The sequence below is a fragment of the Rhineura floridana genome, chromosome 14, assembly GCF_030035675.1.
Source record: "Rhineura floridana isolate rRhiFlo1 chromosome 14, rRhiFlo1.hap2, whole genome shotgun sequence".
NCBI lineage: Eukaryota > Metazoa > Chordata > Lepidosauria > Squamata > Rhineuridae > Rhineura > Rhineura floridana.
The window spans coordinates 5,026,658-5,048,964 of NC_084493.1; the positions used below are offsets into that span (position 1 = coordinate 5,026,658).

A 22,307-nucleotide genomic window follows, 5' to 3' on the forward strand; every position below is an offset into this window, starting at 1 on the left:
AATTAATGGCGTCGTCAGGAAACAGATTCGTCAAAATAAAATAAACCAAAAAGAGAGTAATCTCAGACAATATAATATTCTTCAGAATAGAAATCAGGAATAGAAATCTCTCTTCTGTGTATATCTTTAGAATGCAAATCCAGGACAGCTTTTTGCAACAAAAACAGAGATAAGCTGTTAATTAGTGCATAGCAGAGAAGAGTTATAGCTCACCGAAAAGATGTCCAAAGCCGATCCATCTGGCAAATCTCCTTTTACTGCAACAGTTTAAGTCAAGTAAAAAAATATAGAAAGAAGGGTGCTTGCCTGTTAGTCCGTTCTCTCTCTAAAGAAAAGATGAACGTGTCGCTTTATCAGATAGAGCTTGTTGAAAATCCGTCCTTCCTTGTTGGCTGGACCTCGTCTCATAAATCAATGAAATCTAGTCCTCCCAACAAAAATAGGCTTTGAGGTTAATCTCTTCGTTTCTCCCTGCCCGGGAGAAGTTTCATCAGTCAAAAAAAAAATGTTTTGACTGATTTATATCTGAATAAGCTTCTTTTGCGGCGGGAGCCCGTCCCAAAAGCAGGCACAGGCTAAGTCACCCTTCCCGGAAGTGGCGGGGCCTTTCCTAAGGGGCTGATGCCCCGCTGCCATCTTGGTTGATGGTAGGCATGGGCGCTATGTGTGCATGTCATTCACATGACATGAGATGTAGGTGGGGCATGTGGGTGGACTTAATAGCCCCGTACCACCTGTATAGGGAGGGTGCTGGGTTACAGCGCCGCGGGCCCAGGGCAGGCTGGTGCCCAAGGGCCAAATCATGCCAGGCACCAGCCCTGTTCTTAATGTTTGACAAGATAACCAAGGGTTTCTTTCTTTCATTCTTTCTTTTATAACCCCCCCCTTAAAACTAAGGTGAAACTACAAGTAGTGCCAATCTGCATTTGCTAGCCAGACTGATGAGAACTTTGAAAATTAGGATGAGAGTGCCTTATGAGGATGGCACTTTGTTGGAGGAAAAGATGACCACCATCATTTGTAAGGAGTCATGCCTTTCGTGTGGCAGCGCCTGTATTTTGGAATCTCCTACCTATTGACATTAGGCGGGTGTCGTCACTGCATTTTTTAAGATGCCTCCTGAAAACATTTCTGTTTTGACCGGCCTTTCCAGACACGTGATTTGCTTACAGATTTTGTGTTGTCTTGGTCTTCATATGTTTTTAACAGTTTTTAAAATGTTTTTAAATATGTTTCTATTTTATTTTTGATAGTATTTTAACTGCAGATGTGTTTGCCGCCCTCCCACTAGGAGGGCAGGATATAAATTTAGGAAAATAAAGTAAAATAATCGTGAGGGCAGGAATGTTTCTGGTACTGCGATATATATATATATGCAGGTAACACTTGTTGGTTTATCTGTATAAATTAGCAAAATGGATCTCATTAAAGAGTGTGTGTGTGTGTGTGTGTGTGTGTGAGAGAGAGAGAGAGAGAGAGAGAGAGAGAGAGAGAGAGAGAGAGAAAACAGAGGCAGAGAAAGACCTAAGTAAGTAAGGCCTAGTCCGCTGCCCAGTGTCCGGAGATTCTGTTCCTTGGTCACACTAAAGCAGCCTTTGCCAACCTGGTGCCCTTGGCCAACAAACTGTGCTGGCTGGGGCTGATGAGAGTTGGAGTTCAAAACAGCTGGAAGACACCAGGTTGGTGAAGACTGATACAGAGAATTCCCCGGTCTGGCTTCTGTAAGGTTTCAGCTATCAGGGACCCCTTTTAGTGGGGCGGGATCTGTAGACCTGTCCTTTATTTGTATAGATATGTTTTTAATTTTTTATTGGTTGTGCTTGTTTTAACTGGTTATCATGTAAGTTGCTTTGGGTCACTTCTATGAGAAAAGTGACTATTATTATTATTATTATTATTATTATTATTATTATTAGAAGGGAGAGTCTACCTATTTTCTGTATGCATATGAGGACTGTGGACTGCATTTTTTTAACTTCACAGAACTGATGAAAAATTCCATTTAACTCTGTAATCTGCATATTGCTTTGACTCTGACCTATGCTGCTGAGCCAAGATACTTTAAAAAAAATATATATGAAGTTACATGGTGGCTATGCACCAACCTCTGTTTTCTCCATATATACACATTTCCCCACCCCAATTTGTTTCCCCCCACCCTACTATTGAGGTGATGTATGTGACGGGCTATGAACACTTGAAATGAATCATGTAAAATTCTAAGGAGCTGTTTGTCTATTACAATTGTCGCAGTCAAAATGCTTCATTCTGTGTCGGGGAGATCCTAAACCTCCCCCCTGCCTCCACCCCTTGCATTCCTTGTGAAAGAACTTTGTAAAATAGACTGAAAGCATCGGCAATCATCTTTATGCAGTTGTTGAGGACAACCAGGTGGGGAATTCCTGTAGGTGGCGATATACACTCACAAATGGAAGGGAAGGCCAACATGTTGTCTTCCTTCTGCCTTTCATATTTCTTGCTTCTGGCTCATTCTGGCAGGTTTGCAATCTTTCCCCTCCCCAAAGTTATTTTTTACGTCCCTTTTCCTTATCTGTCGCTTCAGTCCTGATCGGCAGTACAACTTGTAGGAAATCTTGATAAGTGGATGGATGTTCAGGCTGCAGCTGTTTTAGCTGCCTTGACACACCGCCACTGAAATTCCACTAGATGGGGGCTGCTTAGGATGACCAACTGATCAGCAAAATAAACAAAGCAAAGCCAACAACAGCAGCTTGGCTCCATAGGGCCTTTGCTGGGGACCAGGAGTTGGTTACCTCTTTGTTGGGTGATGGAGGCGAGGAGAAAGGCACAGAAGTCCTGCAATTGGGGGAACCGGAGGGGGGGAGTATCCCCCTCTTCGTCCTGAAGATGAGTCACTGCCATCCTCAGGCTTGTAGGACTCCAGTGCAAGAGGCCCAGGAAGACCCAAGGCTCCTCTGCTCTGGTGGAGTAGATTACTGGAGACGCTGCCCTTTTGCATCATGCAGCAGCTTGCAGTACACGTGAGGCTACACCTGATGCTGATGTTGCTGCTATATAAGGAAGGGGTGGGGAACCTTCGGCCCTCCGGCTATTGCTGGACTACAACTCCCATCAGCCCTAGCAAACCTAGCCAGTGGCCGGGGATGATGGGAGTTGTTGTTCAGCAACTTCTGGACAGCCAAAGGTTCCACACACCTGATATAAGGGCTCGGTTTCAGTTTGTTCCTTGCTGGAGCAACTTCAGAGCTCTGTGTTCCCCAGGGCACTGCCTCGTATCCAGCCTGACCTTCGTTGGGCTTTGCCTTGCCTTGCGGCACCATAGAGGGAGACAGTTCTGTTTTGCTTTGTTTTGTGTGGGGAAGGGCCATAGCTCAGTGGTTAGGTCCCAGGTTCTGTGCCCCATGGTGTCTCCAGGTAGGGCTGAGAGAGATTCCCTGCTGGAAACCGTGGAGAGCTGCTGCCAGTCAGTGTAGACATTATAGAGCTAGATGGTCTGACTTGGTATAAGGCAGCTTCATGTGGTCCTAGGTTTGCTTTGAGGCTGGTTGCCAGAAAAGCAAGGGGCAAGGGTGTTTTGTTTGGGTCTTCTTTCCCTCTTTGGTTATTTGTCTCTGGATCACAGCTTATGTGACTGAAATAGCCCCAAAGAGGTGGACTCTGTCTTTGGGCTTGCCCAGCTGCCAGAGGGGTGCATTGGAATGGGGAGGTTAACCCTCTTCTTAACTGTGCTGAGCCCTGTCTGCATCACCCATCCTATTTCTCAACCATGGAAGAGCACGAGGGAATCTTTGGAATCACTTAGTGGTGAAGCAAGCCAATGGCGGCAATGATGATGCAGAGAAGGAGGAACAGCTGTCAGCGGTGGCAGTGAGGGGGTGGATTCGCTGAAGAAGGGAGGCATTGACGAGCCAGGACCAGAGCATGTCCTTCTCCCATAGCTGCACAACTGGGAAGGGAAATGAAAATGGACTTTTATTTATTTATTACATTTATATCCCAACTTTCCTCCACGTTGGGAGGAGCTCAAGGTAGTGTACATGATTTCCTCTCCCCCAGGGCTGGCACCAGCTTGCCCCGGCACCCACCCACATGCCCCACCTACCTTTCCCTTGGATTGAATGCTGGCCAAGTTGTATGCACATACCTGCCATCAACCAAGATGGTAGCCAAGGCTTCCCTAAGGGGCTGATGCTTCCGCCGCCATCTTGGTTGGTGGCAGACATGCACCTGCAGTGCAGCTAGTATTTACTTCAAGGAAAAGTTAGGTGGGGGGTGCAGGCAAGTGTTGCGAGCCTGCATGGTAGTAGGGGTGGTGGTGCCTGGGAGCTCTCTTTCTGTAATCTGCTGCAGGGTCGAGAGCTGATGCTGCCATGGATCACGGAAGAGAGCGCTACCCACCCACTCTAAGGAGTGGGTGCCAGCCCTGCCCCCTCCCCATTTTATCCTCATAACGACCCCGTGAGGTAGGCTAGGGTGAGAGACTGTGACTGGCTCAAGGTCACCAAGTGAGCTTCATGGCTGAGTGGGGATTCGAACCCTGCTCTCCCAGCTGCTATTCTGATGCTCCAACCATTACACTGCACTGGCTCTCAAGATATCAAGGCAGTGTGCAAAAAAAAGTGCAAGTGCAATTAAACATAAAATCCCATAAAAACAATATAAAATAATCATTAAACACAACTCTAACCACTACACCACACTGTCTGTCTTCATGGCCAGCACCTTCTTCATAGATTGAAACACCAGCATCTGGAAAGAGAGAAAGTACCTCAGAGCTCAGTTAAATTCACTGTGGTTGTTTTTTGTAGTTTATAGACAGCCTTCAATGTGCTGAATTGAATTCTATGTGTGTGTGTGTGTGTGTGTGTGTGTGAGAGAGAGAGAGAGAGAGAGAGAGAGAGAGAGAGAGAGAGGCCATTCTGGGCACAAGAGATGGGAAAAGAGAAGGACCACAATTGTTCAGCCATAGCTCAGGGGCAGAAGGTCCCAGGTTCAATCCCCAGCATCTCTAGGCAGGGCTGGGGAAAACTCTCATCTGAAATCCCAGAGAGATGCTGCCATTCAGTGCAGACCAGGTGTGGGGAACCTTTGGCCCCTCAGATGTTGCTGAACTACAACTCCTATCATCCCTGGCCACTGGCCCTGTTAGCTGGGGCTGATGTGAGTCATGTTCTCCACACCTGCTTTAGAGAACATGAACATCAAAATACTAGCTTGGTCCTTTTCTGCAGAAAGATGGGGCCAAGAGATCATGAAAACATATCCCCTATGGCTATCAGTGCCAAGAGGTCGCAATAGTGTTCACTCTACTCCACCCCTCTCTGTTTTGTAAAAGTGATACCAGGCAGGATATCAGAGCATTGTCCTTGTTGGTTGTGCATCGCATGATACCTGCTATGTTGATATGTCCAGCAACATGTTGGAAAAATGACAAAGGAGATTGAAAGAGTCAGGCTGGCTAACAAGCCTTAGGAAAGCATTTACCTTGCGTCTGGGTTCTGATCTCTTGGCTAGGAGGCTGATGCCTATTAATGGGCTCAGTAAAGCTTACAGTCCTTATAATTGCTCAAACACTTCCTTAAAAAGGATTTAAGCCATCAGGAAAAGTGATCTTTCTCTACCTGCCACCCCACTCCTTCCTGAACAGCCACTCTGTTCCTACTCTTTCGATTATTTATTTATTCAGGACGCTTTAGCCCACCTTTACAGTTTAAAAATTCCCAGGGCAGCTTACAGTCGAAGGGAGAAAATGAAACCCAATATGACATATCATTAGAATAGTAAAATTAAGCAGCAAATAATAAAATAGCAGTGGGGAGCATAAAACAGAATAAAAACTCAAACTCACAGAAACAGCAATAAAACCTTCAGTATTAATCAATAAAAGCGTGAGCAAATGGACAGCAAGAAATAAACAAACCCTTCCTAGAGCCTAAAATTTAGCAAAGTTGGTTGCAGGAAAATGTTATTGGGAACAGAATTCCATAACTACAGTATAATTATTATTATTATTGTTAACTGTATTTATACCCCGCCGTTTTTCCAAATTGGAACTCACGGCGGCTTCCAGATAAAAAACAGATACAATTAAAACCTACCAAAGTTAAAAGCGTATAATACATAAATAAATAAATATAGACAGATATAATTAAAAAATGAACTCTGATTTAAAATAGCATTAAACTGTTTCTGATAATTAAAAACTATACTCATAAAATCAGAATAATTAAAAAATAAACAAGCAAGAGCAATATAACCTCCTTTTGGTCCTATCCTTAGCCGCCTTCGGAATCAAAGGCTTGCTGAAATTAGAAAGTTTTTACCTGTCGACGAAGTAGCATTGCAAGTTCACATCTTGCCCTTTAATTGCCAAGGTGGACAACATGGTACCCTGCAAGTGCTATTGGATTCTGTCTCCCATCAGCTCCAGCCAGCATGGTCAATGGTCAGGGATGATGGGAGTTGTAGTCGCAGAATCATAGAATTGTGGAGTTGGAAGGGGCCTGTAAGGCCATCGAGTCCAACCCCCTGCTTAATGCAGGAATCAAAGTTAAAGCATACTTGACAGATGGCTCTCCAGCTGTCTGTTGAATGCCTCTGATGCTGGAGAGCCCACCACCTCCCTAGGTAATTGCTTCCATTAGTCCATCAATGTCTGGGGACCCAAAGGATTCCAACTCCCATCAGCCCCAGCCAACATGGCTAAAGTTCAGGGGTGACAGGAATTGTAGCCCTATGTTGAGTTTCCTCTTGTTAATGGTGGGCCTCAGGTTACTTCTAGTGGAGGAATGGTAAAATCAGTTGGGTCTAGTTTATTATTTATCCAGATATGTCACCTCTCATGCGCTTTAGGTTGCCCATTTTTAAGAGAGCCTTTTCACCTTCTAGTTGCAAATTCTGATCTTTGTATGGCATCTAGTTACCTTAATGGAATCAACTGTTGCACCCCTCTCACCCACTTCCGTGGCTTTTGAAAAGGATTAGATAAATTCACGGGAGGTTTAGGCCTGACTCTGACTGCATGTGCTAAACGAAACCTTCATGTTCAGAAGCAACATGGTAGATGATGAGGATTAGAGCTGAACCGAGATTTCTCAGAAGACATATTCTGATAAAATTTCTGAGATTTTTTTTTCTTTTTGTCTCAACCCCCTTTTAGAAAAAGAAAGCAAATTACAGAATTTTCTCAGAATATTTTCCACCGTTTGGTTGGTCTGTGTGTGGGGTGGTGGCTGCTGTTCCACATCATTGCCACAATGCCCTGGAACAATGCAAGGTTTGGGGCATGTTGCTGGGTGCAGACTTGTGGGCAGGCTACTTCTAGAGGCAACAAAATAAAATGTGCTACCACCCCTAATGGTCAGCTCTGTCCTCCAAAACTGCTGGCGAATTTCTCTCCCCTCCCCCCCATAACACCCTTGAGTTCATCCCAATGTTCTCTGCCCAGAAATTGGGAGAATGTTGAGGTGCCATCTGCATGCAGTCCTACTGGAAATACAACTGAGGGCAATTATTACCTTCCTTCCCAGACTGTGAGTTTTATTGAGGCATCTCCTTGGCCTACCGTTAGAATCAGAATGCTGGACTGGATAGACAAAGGCAGCATTCAGACATGGGGTTTATTGCATTAGTTTTACTGATTATAATGGTAGCGCTTCTCTTCTGATTTCTAACGTTCCTTTCACACTGAAGTACCTGTTGCGTTATGGAATTGCAACTTTTTGACTGATATACAGCCACGTCATGCTGAATTTTATTCACACCAGCGGGCGTGGTGTCATACAACAATGAATGTCACTGGACATGTCGCTACTCCCCTACCCTTTCTGCACATCCACACTTCTGTTCCCCCTTGATTCCTCCATAAAAACAGCCGGGAAGAACTGCATGCTGGTTTTCTGCCCCAAATTTTGTCACTTTATTCCCACAATTTTCTGGGTTAATGGGATTGGAAACTGATTTTTTTTTTGAAGCAATTAACACAGAAATGAGTGCTAAATTTCCATTTTATTCCAGAAGATCTCCAGAAGTGGCATTTACATTGTGTGAAATATTAAATAAAATGCGGAAATTATCAGATAAGGTGCAGCCTAGGGCTGGGGAAACCTTTGGCCCTCCATATGTTGCCGCACTACAACTTACCATCATCCCTAACAGTTGCTGTGCTGGCTGGGGCTGGTGGGAATTGGAATCCAACAACAACTGGAGGGCTCCAGGTTCCCCATCCTTGGGATAGACCTTTGGTCTGTTCCGTCACACAAGTTCATAAGATCTCCTAGCTTTGTCTATATTGCAGCCAGAGCAATGTGTGACTTTCCCTCCTGTACCTCAGTAGTAGAAAGTGTGCTTTGCATGCAGAAGATCCCAGTTTCAAACTGTGGCACATCCAGTTAAATCAGGGATGGGAGCCTGTGGCCCACCAAGTGTAGACTCCAACTCCCATCGCCCTCAGCCAGCATGTCCAATGGCCAGAGACGGTGGGAGTTGTAGTCCAGCAACACCTGGACAGCCACAGATTCTCCTCCTTGAGTTAAATGGATGTCAGGTAACAGGACTCAGAAGATCTCTGCCTGAGGTCTTGGAGCAGCGCTGCTTAGCACAGTCCTGGTCTTAGGGAGCAGCTGGCCTCTGTGTGAGGCAGATTTATGCTTTCTGGTGCCCATTAACGGGGTCTCTTTTCCAGGGTGAGCCCTTGAATGTGCACAGACCCATCTGTACAATTCAGAACTGTTGTCAAGTGTCCTTAAGTCTTGGAAATGGGGCTGTTTTTTTTTTTTAATCATTCACATATAGATTCCTCCAAAAATGTGAGACTTCTTCTACTACAATAAGCATTTCATTAAACCGAACAAGCATTAAGATAGGTGCTGCTTGGTGCTAATTGTCATCGTATCCGAAGGATCAAAACAGTGCCAAAGTGTTTCATTATCACGTTGGTCACCTGGGTAATTTAAAAGTGTGTGGGGGGGTGGAAGAACGATGCCTTTGGGGAAAAAAAAACATGTTACAAGCAAGGCAAAGGATTGTAGAAGTGTATACGATCGGAATACTAAGCAGCTTTTCAGTCGTGGTAAACTTTGGGTCAGACTTCACCATACGCAGGAGGAACGTGAGCTGTCTCTTTCCATGGTTTGTTTTGAATGAAAAGGAGCATCAGATGCTGCAGTTGGGAGTGGAATAACAGCAGGGGGAGGGCTGCTCAACCCTTTCCCTGCCCACTTTCCTGCCTCTCCTAAGCTGCTTTCCTACCTGGAGAGGGAAAGGGCAGAGGGGGTCTGTATCTTCCTGCCCCCCCCAGCAAGAAAAGCTGCTTCTGATCATGACTTGGAGTGAGCAGCAGAAGAGCAAGGGTTAAACAGCCTCCCCCTCCCATCCCACTGTTCTTCTGCTAAAGCTAGAAAAAAAAACCCATTGCTTCCCAAAGAGGGAGGGGATATTGGGTGAAGTGTCTCCTATTTCTCACCTAGGTTGCTTTTCAGAGGCAGGTGTTGAACATTCTCCTAAGTATCTTCGAGACCCTCAGTAAGGGGTAGCCAGCATGGTGTCCTCCAGATGTCGTTGGACTCCAGTTCTCATCAGCCCCACATGTCAGGGATGGAGAACCTCTTTCAGCCTGAGGGCCACATTCCCTTCTGTGCAACCTTCCACGGCCCACATGCCGGTGGTGGGCGGGGCCTGAAGAAGAAGTGGGTGGAGCAACAGACATACATTTTACCTTTGACCAATAGTTTGGTTTCTACACATGCTCACATTACCCGCCTCCATCCTCCGTCCGGGAAAGCAAGAGTTCAAAGACCCATTTCAGCCAGGCAAAAACACTCAAGGAGGGTGTGAAGCCAGTGAGAGGTGTGGCCTGGGGAAAAGATTATGTGGCTCAGGAGGGGGTGTGGGGAGAGTGACAAGTGCCAGACAGAGAGGGCTGGAAGGCCGGCATTTGGCCCTGGGCCTGAAGTTCCTCACCCAGCTATAAGAACATCAGAAGAGCCTGCTGGATCAAGCCAATGGCCCATCTAGTCCAGCATCCTGCATTATCCATGCATAATTTTATAGATAGATAGATATGTGTGTGCATATGTGCATGTGGGTGTATACATCCATCCATCCACCTTGGGACAAATGTAAGCGGCAATAGATAAATAATAATACTGGGTGGTATATAATGCTAGTCCTACTCAGAGTAGACCCATTGAAAATAATGGCCAGGATTGATTTAGGTTCATTAATTTCAAAGGGTCTACTGTGCGTAGGACTGTGAATTGGTTACAACCCAATAACATTAAGTGGCACAACTTGATGTCTTTTCCTTAACTGGCTTTGCTGATAGGTTTGTGGCTTTCGGTTTTAGTTTTGTTACCCTCTCCTTGCTTTCCGAGGAGGAGGGCAGCCAAGGCATGCGCATTGCATCTAAAGAAGTGCTTAAGCATTTGATGTACATGTTTGCTCATTGTGTTGGCTGTAGCTTCAAAGGCAGGTTTCTCACCAAACCAGAGCTGTTGAGGCAGTGCGGTGGGTCCCATGAAAAGCAGAACTCTGATTGTTTGTCTCATGGGGGGTCAACGTTGGTTTTTTTTTAAGTAATTGGCAGACGGCATTCTGTTTTTTTCTTTGGGCTGTTCAACCTAAAAAGCTGTCAATATCTCTTTCATGGAGACTTTGAACAGATGCCTAAAACAGTTGCTCAAAGGAGAGAAGGATGCAATTTAAAAAAAATCCTTGTCTTGAAATAGTGAAATCTAGATGCATAATCATCCAAGGATACCCTGCTCAGCCTCACACTGACTGCTCCTTCTTCTTCCTCCACCGCATGGCACGTTCACCTCGCACACTCGCTTCATCACACCCAGCATTTCATCTGTATATAAAAATTAAAAATTCAAACAAAAATCTGGCCCGCATGAAAAACAGGCCCCTTTTGGGCATATGGTTCATTATGCACTTTTCTTTAATTACTAAAACACTCGGGATGACTCCCCAGCCTGCCCTCCCTTTCAACTCGCAAAGTTGGATCTGTTCTCCAGTGCAGAAATTTTGGAAGAGCCGCGCAGGGATTTTTATTCTCCTTTCTCATAAAGTCGTAGGTGCGACGTTTCTTTGCGCTTTGAAAAAAAATTCAAATGGGAAACATGCCTGTTAATTTAGTCCTTTGTTTCAGAATAGCTCTATGCCTCCCTTCAATCACATTCCTAGGGCGGTATACAAGATGAATTAAACAATTAAAATGCAACTACAAACAAACAGAAAACCCTGAACGCCACAACCGTAAAAGCAACAGTCAACAGGATTAAAGCTGTATTTTGGGTGTGTGCATAAGAGAACCCAGTCAATATGCAAATCAATTGTTGTTATATGCCTTCATGTCAACCACGACTTATGGCTACCCTAGGAATCTTTTTTGGATGTATCCATAGGGTTTTCATGGTAAGAGGTATTCAGAGGTGGTTCAGTATTGCCTTCCTCTAAGCCTACGGCACCCGGTATACCTAGGCAGTCTTCTATCCAAGTACTAACCAGGGCTGACCCTGCTTAGTTTCCAAAATCAGATGAGATCGGCCTATGCAAATCAATACATGCACCCAAATCTATCTAGCTATTGCTAGTCGGGCGGTATATAAATTTAATAAATAAATAAATAAATAAATAAATAAATAAATAAATAAATAAATAAATATACACATTTCCTTCCTATCTGGAGGCAGAACTACATGTAAAATACAAAGTTGTATCCCATGTTATTTCACAGAGTAAACCAGTGGTAGAGCATTTGTTTGGCATTCAGAAGGTCCCGGGTTCAACCACGGCATCTTCAGGTACACCTGGAGAAAGACCGCAATCTGAAAACCTGGAAATCTGCTGTCAGTCAGTGTAGGTAATATTGAGCTTGATAGACCAATGGTCTGACTTGGAATAAGAAACAAAAAACAGCATCCAAAGAACCACAAAGAAAGAGAAAAGCATCCCCAAATGCTGAAAGAAGTCCAAGCAATAAATTTCCTTTCAGTGTTTTGGGATTTGTTTTCTCTTTCTCTGTGGCTGATTTGGAATTTTATTTATTTATTTATTTATTTATTTTATTAGATTTTTATACCGCCCGACTAGCATTAGCTCTCTGGGCGGTGTACAACAAAATATAAAAATACAAAACATCTCAAAATCTCATAATAAATACAGCATAAACATATATAAAAACAAGGAATCAGAAAACAATTACAACAAAATTTAAAACTAAAACAAGTTACATATTAAAACGCCATAGCAAAGAGGAAGGTCTTAACCTGGCGCCAAAAGGACAACAATGTCGGCGCCATACGCACCTCTTCGGGGAGACTGTTCCACAATTCGGGGGCCACCACTGAGAAGGCCCTAGATCTTGTCACCGCCCTCCGAGCCTCCCTATGAGACGGAACTCGGAGGAGGGCCTTCGATGTAGAGCATAGTGTACGGGCAGGTTCATATCGGGAGAGGCATTCCGACAAGTATTGTGGTCCCGTGCTGTATAGGGCTTTATAGGTTAGAACCAACACTTTGAATCTAGCCCGGAAGCATATTGGTAGCCAGTGCAGGCGAGCCAGAACAGGTGTTATGTGTTCCGACCGCCTGGTCCCCGTTATTAATCTGGCCGCCGCATTTTGGACAAGCTGTAGCTTCCGAACTGTCTTCAAAGGCAGCCCTACATAGAGTGCATTGCAGTAATCCAGTCACGAGGTTACCAGAGCATGTACGACTGATGTTAGGTCCTCCCTGCTCAGATAGGGACGTAGAAAGCCGAAGCTGGTAGAAAGAATAAGGCAACTTCCTATGTTCATCCTTTTTTTTTTTTCAATAATTTTTATTCAGATTTTCATAAAACATACAAGACAAAATCATAAAACATTCAAAGACAAAAAACAAAATCAAAAATAGTTAAACAAAAAGAAAAAAAGAAAAAAAAAAACAAAAAGAAAAAATAAAGAGTAAAATATTGACTTCCCATTTGTCAAAGATCAAATCAGTTATAAGTCTATAATATATAACAATCCTGTCTCTTAAGTCATATTATAAAATCACTTTCCTCCAGTAGTTATCTTACTTAATCATCAAATCTCATAAACATTACTTTATTCTTTCCACAAAAAGTCAAAGAGAGGTTTCAATTCTTTAAGAAATATATCTATCAATTTTTTTTTCCAGATAAGCATATCGATTAATCCATCTCATTACTAATTATGATAATCTTATTGTCATAACCATAGTCAAAATAAACATTTCAATTAATCCATCACATCAGAATCTGTTAGGTTCAGTAATTTCAGTAGCCATTGTTCTATTATCCCTATTAGTTCCATTTTCCATCTTCCATCTTCAGTAGTCTTGTTAAGTCCAGTAATTTCAGTATCCAATCTTCCATTATCAGTATTCCATAATAATCTTGCTGTCAAAGCCATAGTCATATAGTAAGAGTCTGATGGGAATTACCTCTATCCCAAATATTTTCTTGCCATCCATTCTGAATAGGTTGCTGAAATACTGCTGTAAAATCATATCTCTGTTCTTTTTTTCAAAATACACTGGGTCATCTCTTGAAAGTTTTTCCATTGTCACATGGCTGCAGTTAATTCCATAGATTTTCTCTATATTGGGCTCCATCACATCATTCCAGTCCAGAAGATTATCCATGCCATTGATAACTTTATCTCTAGAATCTTCATTAATTTCTTCAGAGATAACATTGAGTTCCAAACAATAGATTTTATTTCTAAAGTCCATAGACTCCAAATCTTGTTCCTGTTCCACGTTTGTTCCAATCTCCGGGATCTCCTCTCTCACAGGGACCCCTGTTCCAGTCTCCAGGGTCTCCTCTCTCACAGGGACCCCTGTTCCAGTCTCCAGGGTCTCCTCTCTCACAAGGACCCCTATGTCTTTAATCTCCTGTGTCTCCAAACAATAGATTTTGTTTCTAAAGTCCATAGACTCCAAATCTTTTTCCTGTTCCACGTTTGTTCCAATCTCCGGGGTCTCCTCTCTCACAGGGACCCCTTCCAGGGTCACCTCTCTCACAGGGACCCCTATATCTTTAATCTCCTGCTTCATTTTACTCAATTCAATTTTCAGCTCCTTACAACCCTGTCGCAGGTTTTGTTTCGTTATCTCAATCTCATCCATTATTTTCTGAAACATAGTTATTTCCAGCTTCTCAGCCACTTTCTTAATTGCCATTTTAAAAGAAAAATATAGGAAAACCACTTCTTATTTCAGCAACAATTGGGTTAATACTCCAAACTTGGTGACATCACAGTATAAACAGAGCAGACAGCCTTATCTCTCCATGCTTAAGTAAACAAAATGCAGTTCCCAGGATCGAAACAATTAATGGCGGTCGTCAGGAAACAGATTCGTCAAAATAAAATAGACCAAAAAGAGAGTAGTCTCAGACAATATAATATTCTTCAAAATAAAAATCTGGAATAGAAATCCCTCTTCTGTGTATATCTTTAGAATGCAAATCCAGGACAGCTTTTTGCAACAAAAACAGAGATAAGCTATTAATTAGTGAGTAGCAGAGAGAAGTTATGGCTCCCCAGTGAGATGTCAAAAACCGATCAATCTGGCAAATCTCTTTTAAACAGCAACAATTTAAGTCAAGTAAAAGAAAAATATAGAAAGAAGGGTGCTTGCCTGTTAGTGCGTTCTCTCTTAGAAGATAAGATGAACGTTCGCTTTATCAGATAGAGCTTGTTGTTGAAAATCCGTCCCACCTTCGTCGGCTGGACCTCGTCCCATAAATTAATGAGATCTGGTCGTCCCAACAAAAATAGGCTTTGAGGTTAATCTCTTCGTTTCTCCCTACCCGGGAGAAGTTTAATCAGTCAAAAAAAAAAAAAATCTGACTGATATATCTGAATAAGCTTCTTTTGAGGCAGGAGCCCGTCTCAAAAGCAGGCACAGGCTAAGTCACCCTTCCCGGAAGTCCTTCCTATGTTCATCCTAACCCAACACGACTGACATAGATCCATTAAATCCAGTGGCTCTGCTCTGGGTATGGCTTAGAAATACTATCCGTAGGGTGGGATTCAGTGTTAGTCTGACTCATAGTAGACTCACTGAAGTGAATGGACGCGACTAACTTAGGTATATCCACTTCAGTGGGTCTACTTTGACTAGGGCTAGTGTTGGATACGATGCTCCCTTATCAGGTGGTTTCAGACAGAAGACAGAGAAGAATGGAACCCTTTAATGCTTTTCTTCCCTAGCTATTTGTCTGCTCAAAACTGTACCTGCCAAGCTGATTTAAAACCCTGAAAGAGAAAAGCTATAGGGACTTACTTCTTTCTGTTTATCTTGGGATAAAATAGCAGCTGTGGGGTGAAATGTCTGGAGAGGAAAGGGTTAAGCAGTCCCTCCCCCCATGTCCTCTGCTCAGTCTATAGCCACCCATGGGTGCTTCACCTGAATCAGTAGCAGTTGGCGAGGCTGTGGTGCTCGCCCAGCCTCCCGTCACCCGCGTTGCCACTGCTTCCCAGGAGGTAGAGGGGGAAGGGGGAGGTCAGCAGAGCTGATGTCTGCAGGCTTCCTTTTTGTTTTTGCTTTTGTTTTTGTCCTGCTCTTTCCCTCCTTCCCCCTCCTCCAGATGCTGTTTGGTTTTCGTGTTAAGATCTAGGGGTGGATTGAAACGGCTGCCTGCAATGTACCACTCCATGTGCAAATACTGAAAACTGGACTGCGCACCCAATACGTTTAAAACACATGACTTCCCCTGAAGAATCCTGGGAGCTATGGTTTGCTAAGTGTGCTGGGAATTGTACAGTTCCCAGGATTGCTTGAAATGTAGGGCGTGGCCATTTCACAGGGTGAGATTCAAGTCCTGACATGCATTTGGGGGGAGGAGGTTGCTTCTTCCTTTTTCCTTCTTTGCCTTTCTAAAACTTTCTATAATCTACCCAAACCATCAACAGATCCCACAGCTTTTTTTTAAAGGAAGACAAGGCAATAACCCCCCCTCCCTGTGATGCCATTGTAAGGATTTCAAGAGTCACCCAAAATACCTCTCCAAATTGGATGACTCCCAAAATGGGGAGATTACACCAGCCCTAGTGCCAACTAAAACTTTATTACTCTAGGACCATATTCACACCACACATGGATTCCACTTTAACAGTCATGGTTTGCCCCAAAGAATCCTGGGAAGGGTACTTTGTGAAGGGTGCTGAGAGTTCTTAGGAGATTCCTATTCCCCTGACAGAGCTCCAGTGGCCAGAGTGGTTTAACAGACAGCCCCTCTTCCTTCCCAGGGAACTGTGGGAACTGTAGCTCTGTGAAGAGAACAGGGGCCCTCCTAACAACTCTCGGCACCCTTCACAAACTACACTTCCCAGGATTCTTTGGGGGAAGCCATGACTGTTTAAAGTGGAATAATAATGGAATAAATGTTTGGTGTGAATGTGGCCCAGATCACGGGTAGCCAAAGTGGTGCCTTCGACATGTTGATGCACTACAACTCCCACAATCCCTGATCATTGGCCATGCTGGCTGGGGCTGCTGGGAACTGGAGTCCAGCAACATCTGGAGCGCAACACTCTTAGCTACCCCCTTCTCTAGATCCTGATAGCTTCCCTTTTGTGTCTTCTTTACCTTTCACTCCTTTGCCTTTTGCCAGCAAAACTTGTGCTTCCCCCTAGTCCAAAAGCTTTGCATCGTTAGATAAGCTTACAGGACAGGATTTTCATTGGGAAAATGGTAGAGAGGAAAAAGGATTCAACTCCTCCAGTGTTTCAGTCTCTGGCCTGAATTGGAGCCTGCCATAGCTGCTTTGTACAAAAACTTGAAAATGATTGACAATCAGGTAATGCAAGGGTGAGGAACCTTTTTTCAACTGAAGGGCCACATTCCCTTCTGGACCACTTTCCAGTGTCCACATGCCAGTGGTGGGAGAGGCCTAGGGTTGTGCCAGGTTCAGGGCCTGAGACTGATCCTGTATCTTTAGGAGAAGAGAAAGTCAGCCAAGTGCAGGTGTTCTTGCAACACTGTAATGGGAAAAAACCCAAGGTGGAATTCTCCTTTCCCCCTGCACAACATTTAAATATACAGAAGACCTCTTGGTTGCCAGGCCCAGCCTCCAAGAGGTCTTCTGTATCTTTAAAAGTTGTGCAGGGGGAAAGGAGAATTCCACCTTGGGGTTTTCCCATTACTGTGTTGCAAGAACACCTGCACTTGGCTGACTTTCTCTTCTCCTAAAGATACAGGATCAGTCTCAGGCCCTGAACCTGGCAACCCTAGTGAAGCCAGAGGCAAAAGTGGACGGGGCAGCAAATGTGAATTTCAGCGTTCGTACAGTAGGTTAGTTTCTACACACACTCGTCTCTAGAGCCAGTGTGGTGCAGCCGTTAGAGTGTTGGACCTGGGAGACCAGGGTTCTAATCCCCATTCAGCCTTGAAACTCACTGGGTGACCTTGGGCCAGCTGCTGCCTCTCAGCCTGACCTACCTCACAGGGTTGTTGTGGGGGTTACATGAGGAGGAGGAGAACCGTGTACACCACCTTGAATTCCTTGGAGAAAAAGGTGGGATATAAATTAATAATGCTAATGCTAATAATAATAATATTCTCCATCCAGGGAAGCAAGAGACGTTATCAGAGTTTAAGTACACATTCCAGCCAGGCAAAAACATTGGAGGAGGGTGCAAAGCAGATCTGGCAAAGGGTGTGGCTTGGGAAGGGGTGTGGCCTAGGGGAGTCCCAAGGGCCAGACAGAGAGGTCTGGAGGTCCGCATTTTCTCCCTGGGTCTGAGGTTCCCCATCCCTCAGGCAATTAATTTCCAACATCTCACGTAGTTTGGCCCTGAGCAAGTGTTGGCCCTCTCTGGCTCAGGCCTGGACTGGAGGCTACTGTTTTGTCTTGTGATCCTGAAGGTGACTGGAAAATTCTCATTTCCAGTTCCAGTGAGTGTTACATTTTTTGCCTCTCTCTTTCCTTCCTGTTTTGTTTTTTTAAAAAAAATTCACCAAGGTTTCTCTTGTTTATGTCATTGTGTGTACATATAATGAGATTAAAATGAAAAAAGAGGTTGATGCCAACAATTCTCATGGATGACACGGGGTATATGAGACACAGGAACATCCAGGGTGATTATCTTCCTTCCATGCACAAGGGGGGAGAGAAACCAGAGGTTAGTGGAGAGCCAAGGATGCATATTCATAGGAATGAAGACTGAGAAGCTGTGTTCTTCACATGCACTTTTTCTTCCTGCTTTTTTTTTTAATCAAACAATGTAAATGTCCCCCTCTGTCTTGTTTTGTTTCTCTTAGGTGTTTGTCATCACGGTTTGGCATTTTGAGTTGTACATGCTGCCCTTGGCTTTGTTGCTGCTGTTTGCTTACAACTTCTCCCTCATTTCTCCGGAGAAAGTCACCTACTCCCAAGACCCCCAGGTAAATAAAGCCAAACTTAATATTTCGGGCCCTGGTTGTAAGTTACTCTTGAACTATGGGGGGGGGGTGCTCTCGCGTGCAAGCGTGTATCAGTGTGGGTAGTGTCATCATATAGTTTTATCCAGGGGCAGGGGACCTGTGACCCTCCAGATGTTGCTGTGCTACAATTCTCATCATCCGTGACTGTTGGCCATGCCAGCTGTGTCTGATGGGAGTTGGAGTCCCATGGGCACCCAGCTGCTGATGGCCTACAGCTCCATCATCCATCACATTGGCCATGCTTTAGTATTTCCTAATACACGAAGTCACAGTATCGGACCTCAAAAGTGCACAGAAGTTACAAGCAGAGGGAGAGGGAATGCAACTGTGAAATCTGTTAAGACACTGCAGAGCCCTGACCAGTCACAGCAGCAAAAGCTCCCCTCCCCACCCATCCCTCACCTGAAACGGTCAACAGGAAGAACAGCACCAGCTGCAAGAGGACAGGAATGAAACGCATTGGCCAAAAAGGCTGGATGCAGAAATTCCGCTATCCAGATAGGATTCATTGGGGTGGAAGGGACTAAGCCAGGCATTTGGGTAGAGGAGGGGAGACTCTCCACTCCCCCACTTCTTGGAGCAACCTATCCTAGTGCCCAGGATTGTATCATCCCTCAAGTGTAACCACCATCATGTCTGTATGCACAAACCCCAGAGGTCAAGCAAACCCCGAGTTGTCTTAGGCTCTATATTTGTAAAAGCACAGCCCTCCCTCGACAATAAACAGCTACTTGTGGAGACAACTGTTGATTTCAAAATGGATTCAGTAACTGATTTCACAGTTACTTCAGAAGAGGCCTACAAATGAATCCCAGACCTCCATAAGGCAGAAACTTATAGGGGCATTCGCTCATAACATTCAGCAAGTGGACACTCTGCGCACCTTGTGTACACAAGTAGTTGAACTGTACAGTTGTTCACGGGTAATGTTCAATGAGTGTACAGTCTGTGTACCTGTGTATACAATCGTTAAACTGTACAAGCCATCAACAAGTGTATACTCTTTCACTCAGACGGTTCTACAGCTGTAGAGACAGCTTGTGGCTGTGATAAGTGTAACGCGCGAACAAGCCTTATGTTCAGAGCTTGGAAAAGTTACTTTTTTAAACTACAACTCCCGACAGCCCCAGCCAGCATGGCCACTGGATTGGACTGATGAGAGTTGTAGTTCAAAAAAAGGAACTTTTCCAAGCTCTGCTTATATTACATGGCCCAGGGGGTGTTGGATGCATACAGTGTGTACAGTGACATTTATAGTCTGCTTTTCCTCTCCAAGGAGGCAAACAGGCCAGATAACCGATAAAACAAGTGGAAAACAAAATAACAACAGTCCATTCAATTAATAGTCGTAGAATCCCTCGGACCGAACGTTACTGTCCTTGCGACAGTGGTGCCATTGAGACAGCAGAACACATATTACTGGAGTGCAGGTTTTATACCAGCCTTCGCAGCCATTTTATTATTCCTCTCTTCCAGAAATTTCCAGGCAGAGATAAAAATTTTTTTGCACAATATCTATTAGCGGATATTAATTCCCCCATAACCCGTAAAGTCGCGATTTTTTTTCGCAGCAGCCATTGATACACGTAGAGACCTGATGAGTAAGGAACCTTTGACCTAATCGATCCATTGCCTCATGAAATAATTAACTTACCTGTACTATTTTGTACTGTTTTTGAACATGTTTTAGTGTATTTTTGTACTGAATTTCTCTGGCTGGTCAATTGACCGTAATAAATCTAATGAATGAATGAATAGTCGTAATAATGCAGTACGTCAACACTAAAAACTGCATGAAAGTTCGCAAGAGAGCTATAACTTGACAGTTAGTAAACTAAACAGCAGTAAAATTGTTTTTAAAGGTGATTTGTTTTAATATATTTTAAAATCTGTTTTTAAGACATTTTAGAGTGTTTGTTGGTGTTTTGTTTGCTGCCCTGGGCCCCTTCTGGAAGGAAGGGCGGGATATAAATGTAATAAATAAATAAATAAAATTGAAGGCTGGGGTGGGTGGGAGGAAGTCAAGTCGTTAGAGACCAGTAAAGAGAGAGATAATATCTAATAAGATAATATCTAATATCTGATAAGAGTCTAATATCATGTGGTCTGGAGTTTCACATCCAGAGCACCACCTTTCATGCATTCCCTCCCAATTTGGGTGAGGGCCATCGATCAGTGGTAGAGCATGTGCTTTGCATGCAGAAGGTCCCACGTTCAATCCTCAATGGCATCTCCAGGCAGGGCTGGGAGAGACTCCTGCCTGAAACTCTGGAAAGCTGCTGCCAGTCAGTGTAGACAATACTGAGCTAGATGGGTCAAAGGCAGATTCCTATGCTTCTATGTTCCTAAGGATGATGGTGATTATGATGGTGGTCTTTCATTGGTGTTGTGACTCCTGATAGATGAGCCGCTGCCAGTCAGTGTTTACGGTTCTGAGCTAGATGGACAGATGGTCTGACACTGCATAAAGGCATCATACTATGTTCCTGTTTTTTTCCTGCCACAAATGATTAACTGAGTGTGTATGAAGACAGGCTATCAGGAGAGCTAAGTCTTTTGCTGACTCAGCAGAACCATCCCGTATGCATCTTACTCATAAGTAATCCCCACCAAGTTCCATAAGACTTAACATTTGCAATAGACATGCATAGGATTGTGCTGTATGTACCTTGTTTGAACATGTCTGCAATACATACTATATCAGTCTGTTTAGGAGAGCTGTTGACGGTGGTATGAGTCCGGCATCATTGCCTGCGTTGAGCACACTCATTCTGCTAATGTGTCTGTTCACAGGCTTTTTTAAAATCTGTAAGCGGTGCCCACTATACGTACAATGTAAAAACAATATCCATTAAAACAAAAATGCAACCTGAAACCACCCGTACACTTCGTTCAAGATCAAAGGCCCTCCTCCGGGTGCCAAGTCTGAGGGAAGCTCGGAGAATGGCAACAAGGGAGAGGGCCTTCTCAGTGGTGGCCCCCAAATTATGGAATGATTTTCTTGACGAGGTGTGCCTGGCACCAACACTGTTATCTTTCCAGCGCCAGGTCAAGACTTTCCTCTTCTCCCAGGCATTTTAGCATGTGTTTTATATTGTTTTAAATTTTTAAATTGTTGTTTTTTTAAAAGGTGTATCTTAAATTGTATTTGTTTTTAGTTACTGTAAACTGCCCAGAGAGCTTCGGCTATGGGGCGGTATACAAGTATAATAAATAAATAAATAAAATAAATAAACAATGTAAAAACATATATCAAATCAAATTTGATTTGATTTGATTTGATCATATAAGAGCAAGTAAAGCAGAGATTCAGGGGATTTGCAGGGTTTTGTGATGCAGCTGTTTCCCACCTGCTGCCCATTGGATGTTGTAGACTACAACTCCCATCAGCTGTGCTACCTTGGGGTGACGGGAGTTATAGTCAAAAGAGATCTGGAGGGCACCAGTTCGGGAAAGGCTGTAAAATGCCTCTAATTTGACCTGATACGACAGTGGGATAAGAGAGATGTATATAGTGTCCCACAGGGGATATATCATAGTACCTTCAGTACAGTTGCCTGCCTCCAGCCAGTCCTATTAACAACGGCATAGTTCTTACGTATAAAACCACAAGAGAGACCCTTAAAACATGCTGCTTTTTGTCTGCAGTTTAACTTGATTTAAGATTAATTCGGGCCAGCTTTTAAACTTTCCTTGAGAATTTTGCCTTCTCTTCTTCCACCTCCAACCGAAATAACTTTGATACTCTTGCCCTTTTGAAGTGGGCGAAACCCTGTTCCACAAGAGCCCTTAAGGGGATGGAGGAATGAGGGGGGGAAGTACTGAGAAGGAATTCTTTTCTCAAACAGCACTAAAAAGAAAAGAAAAGTAGAAAAGTGTGGAAA

At 43.9% G+C, this 22,307-nt stretch overlaps 1 protein-coding gene across 3 annotated transcripts in view; it reads left to right on the forward strand.

The window, feature by feature from the left end:
- Positions 1–22,307, forward strand: part of MCTP2 (multiple C2 and transmembrane domain containing 2) — a 149,657-nt gene that overhangs the window by 92,995 nt on the left and 34,355 nt on the right. For all 3 annotated transcript variants that reach the window (XM_061595211.1, XM_061595212.1, XM_061595213.1), the window contains one exon: positions 18,262–18,384. In XM_061595211.1, coding sequence (XP_061451195.1) covers positions 18,262–18,384 — 123 coding nt within the window. The remainder of the gene's footprint in view (positions 1–18,261; positions 18,385–22,307) is intronic.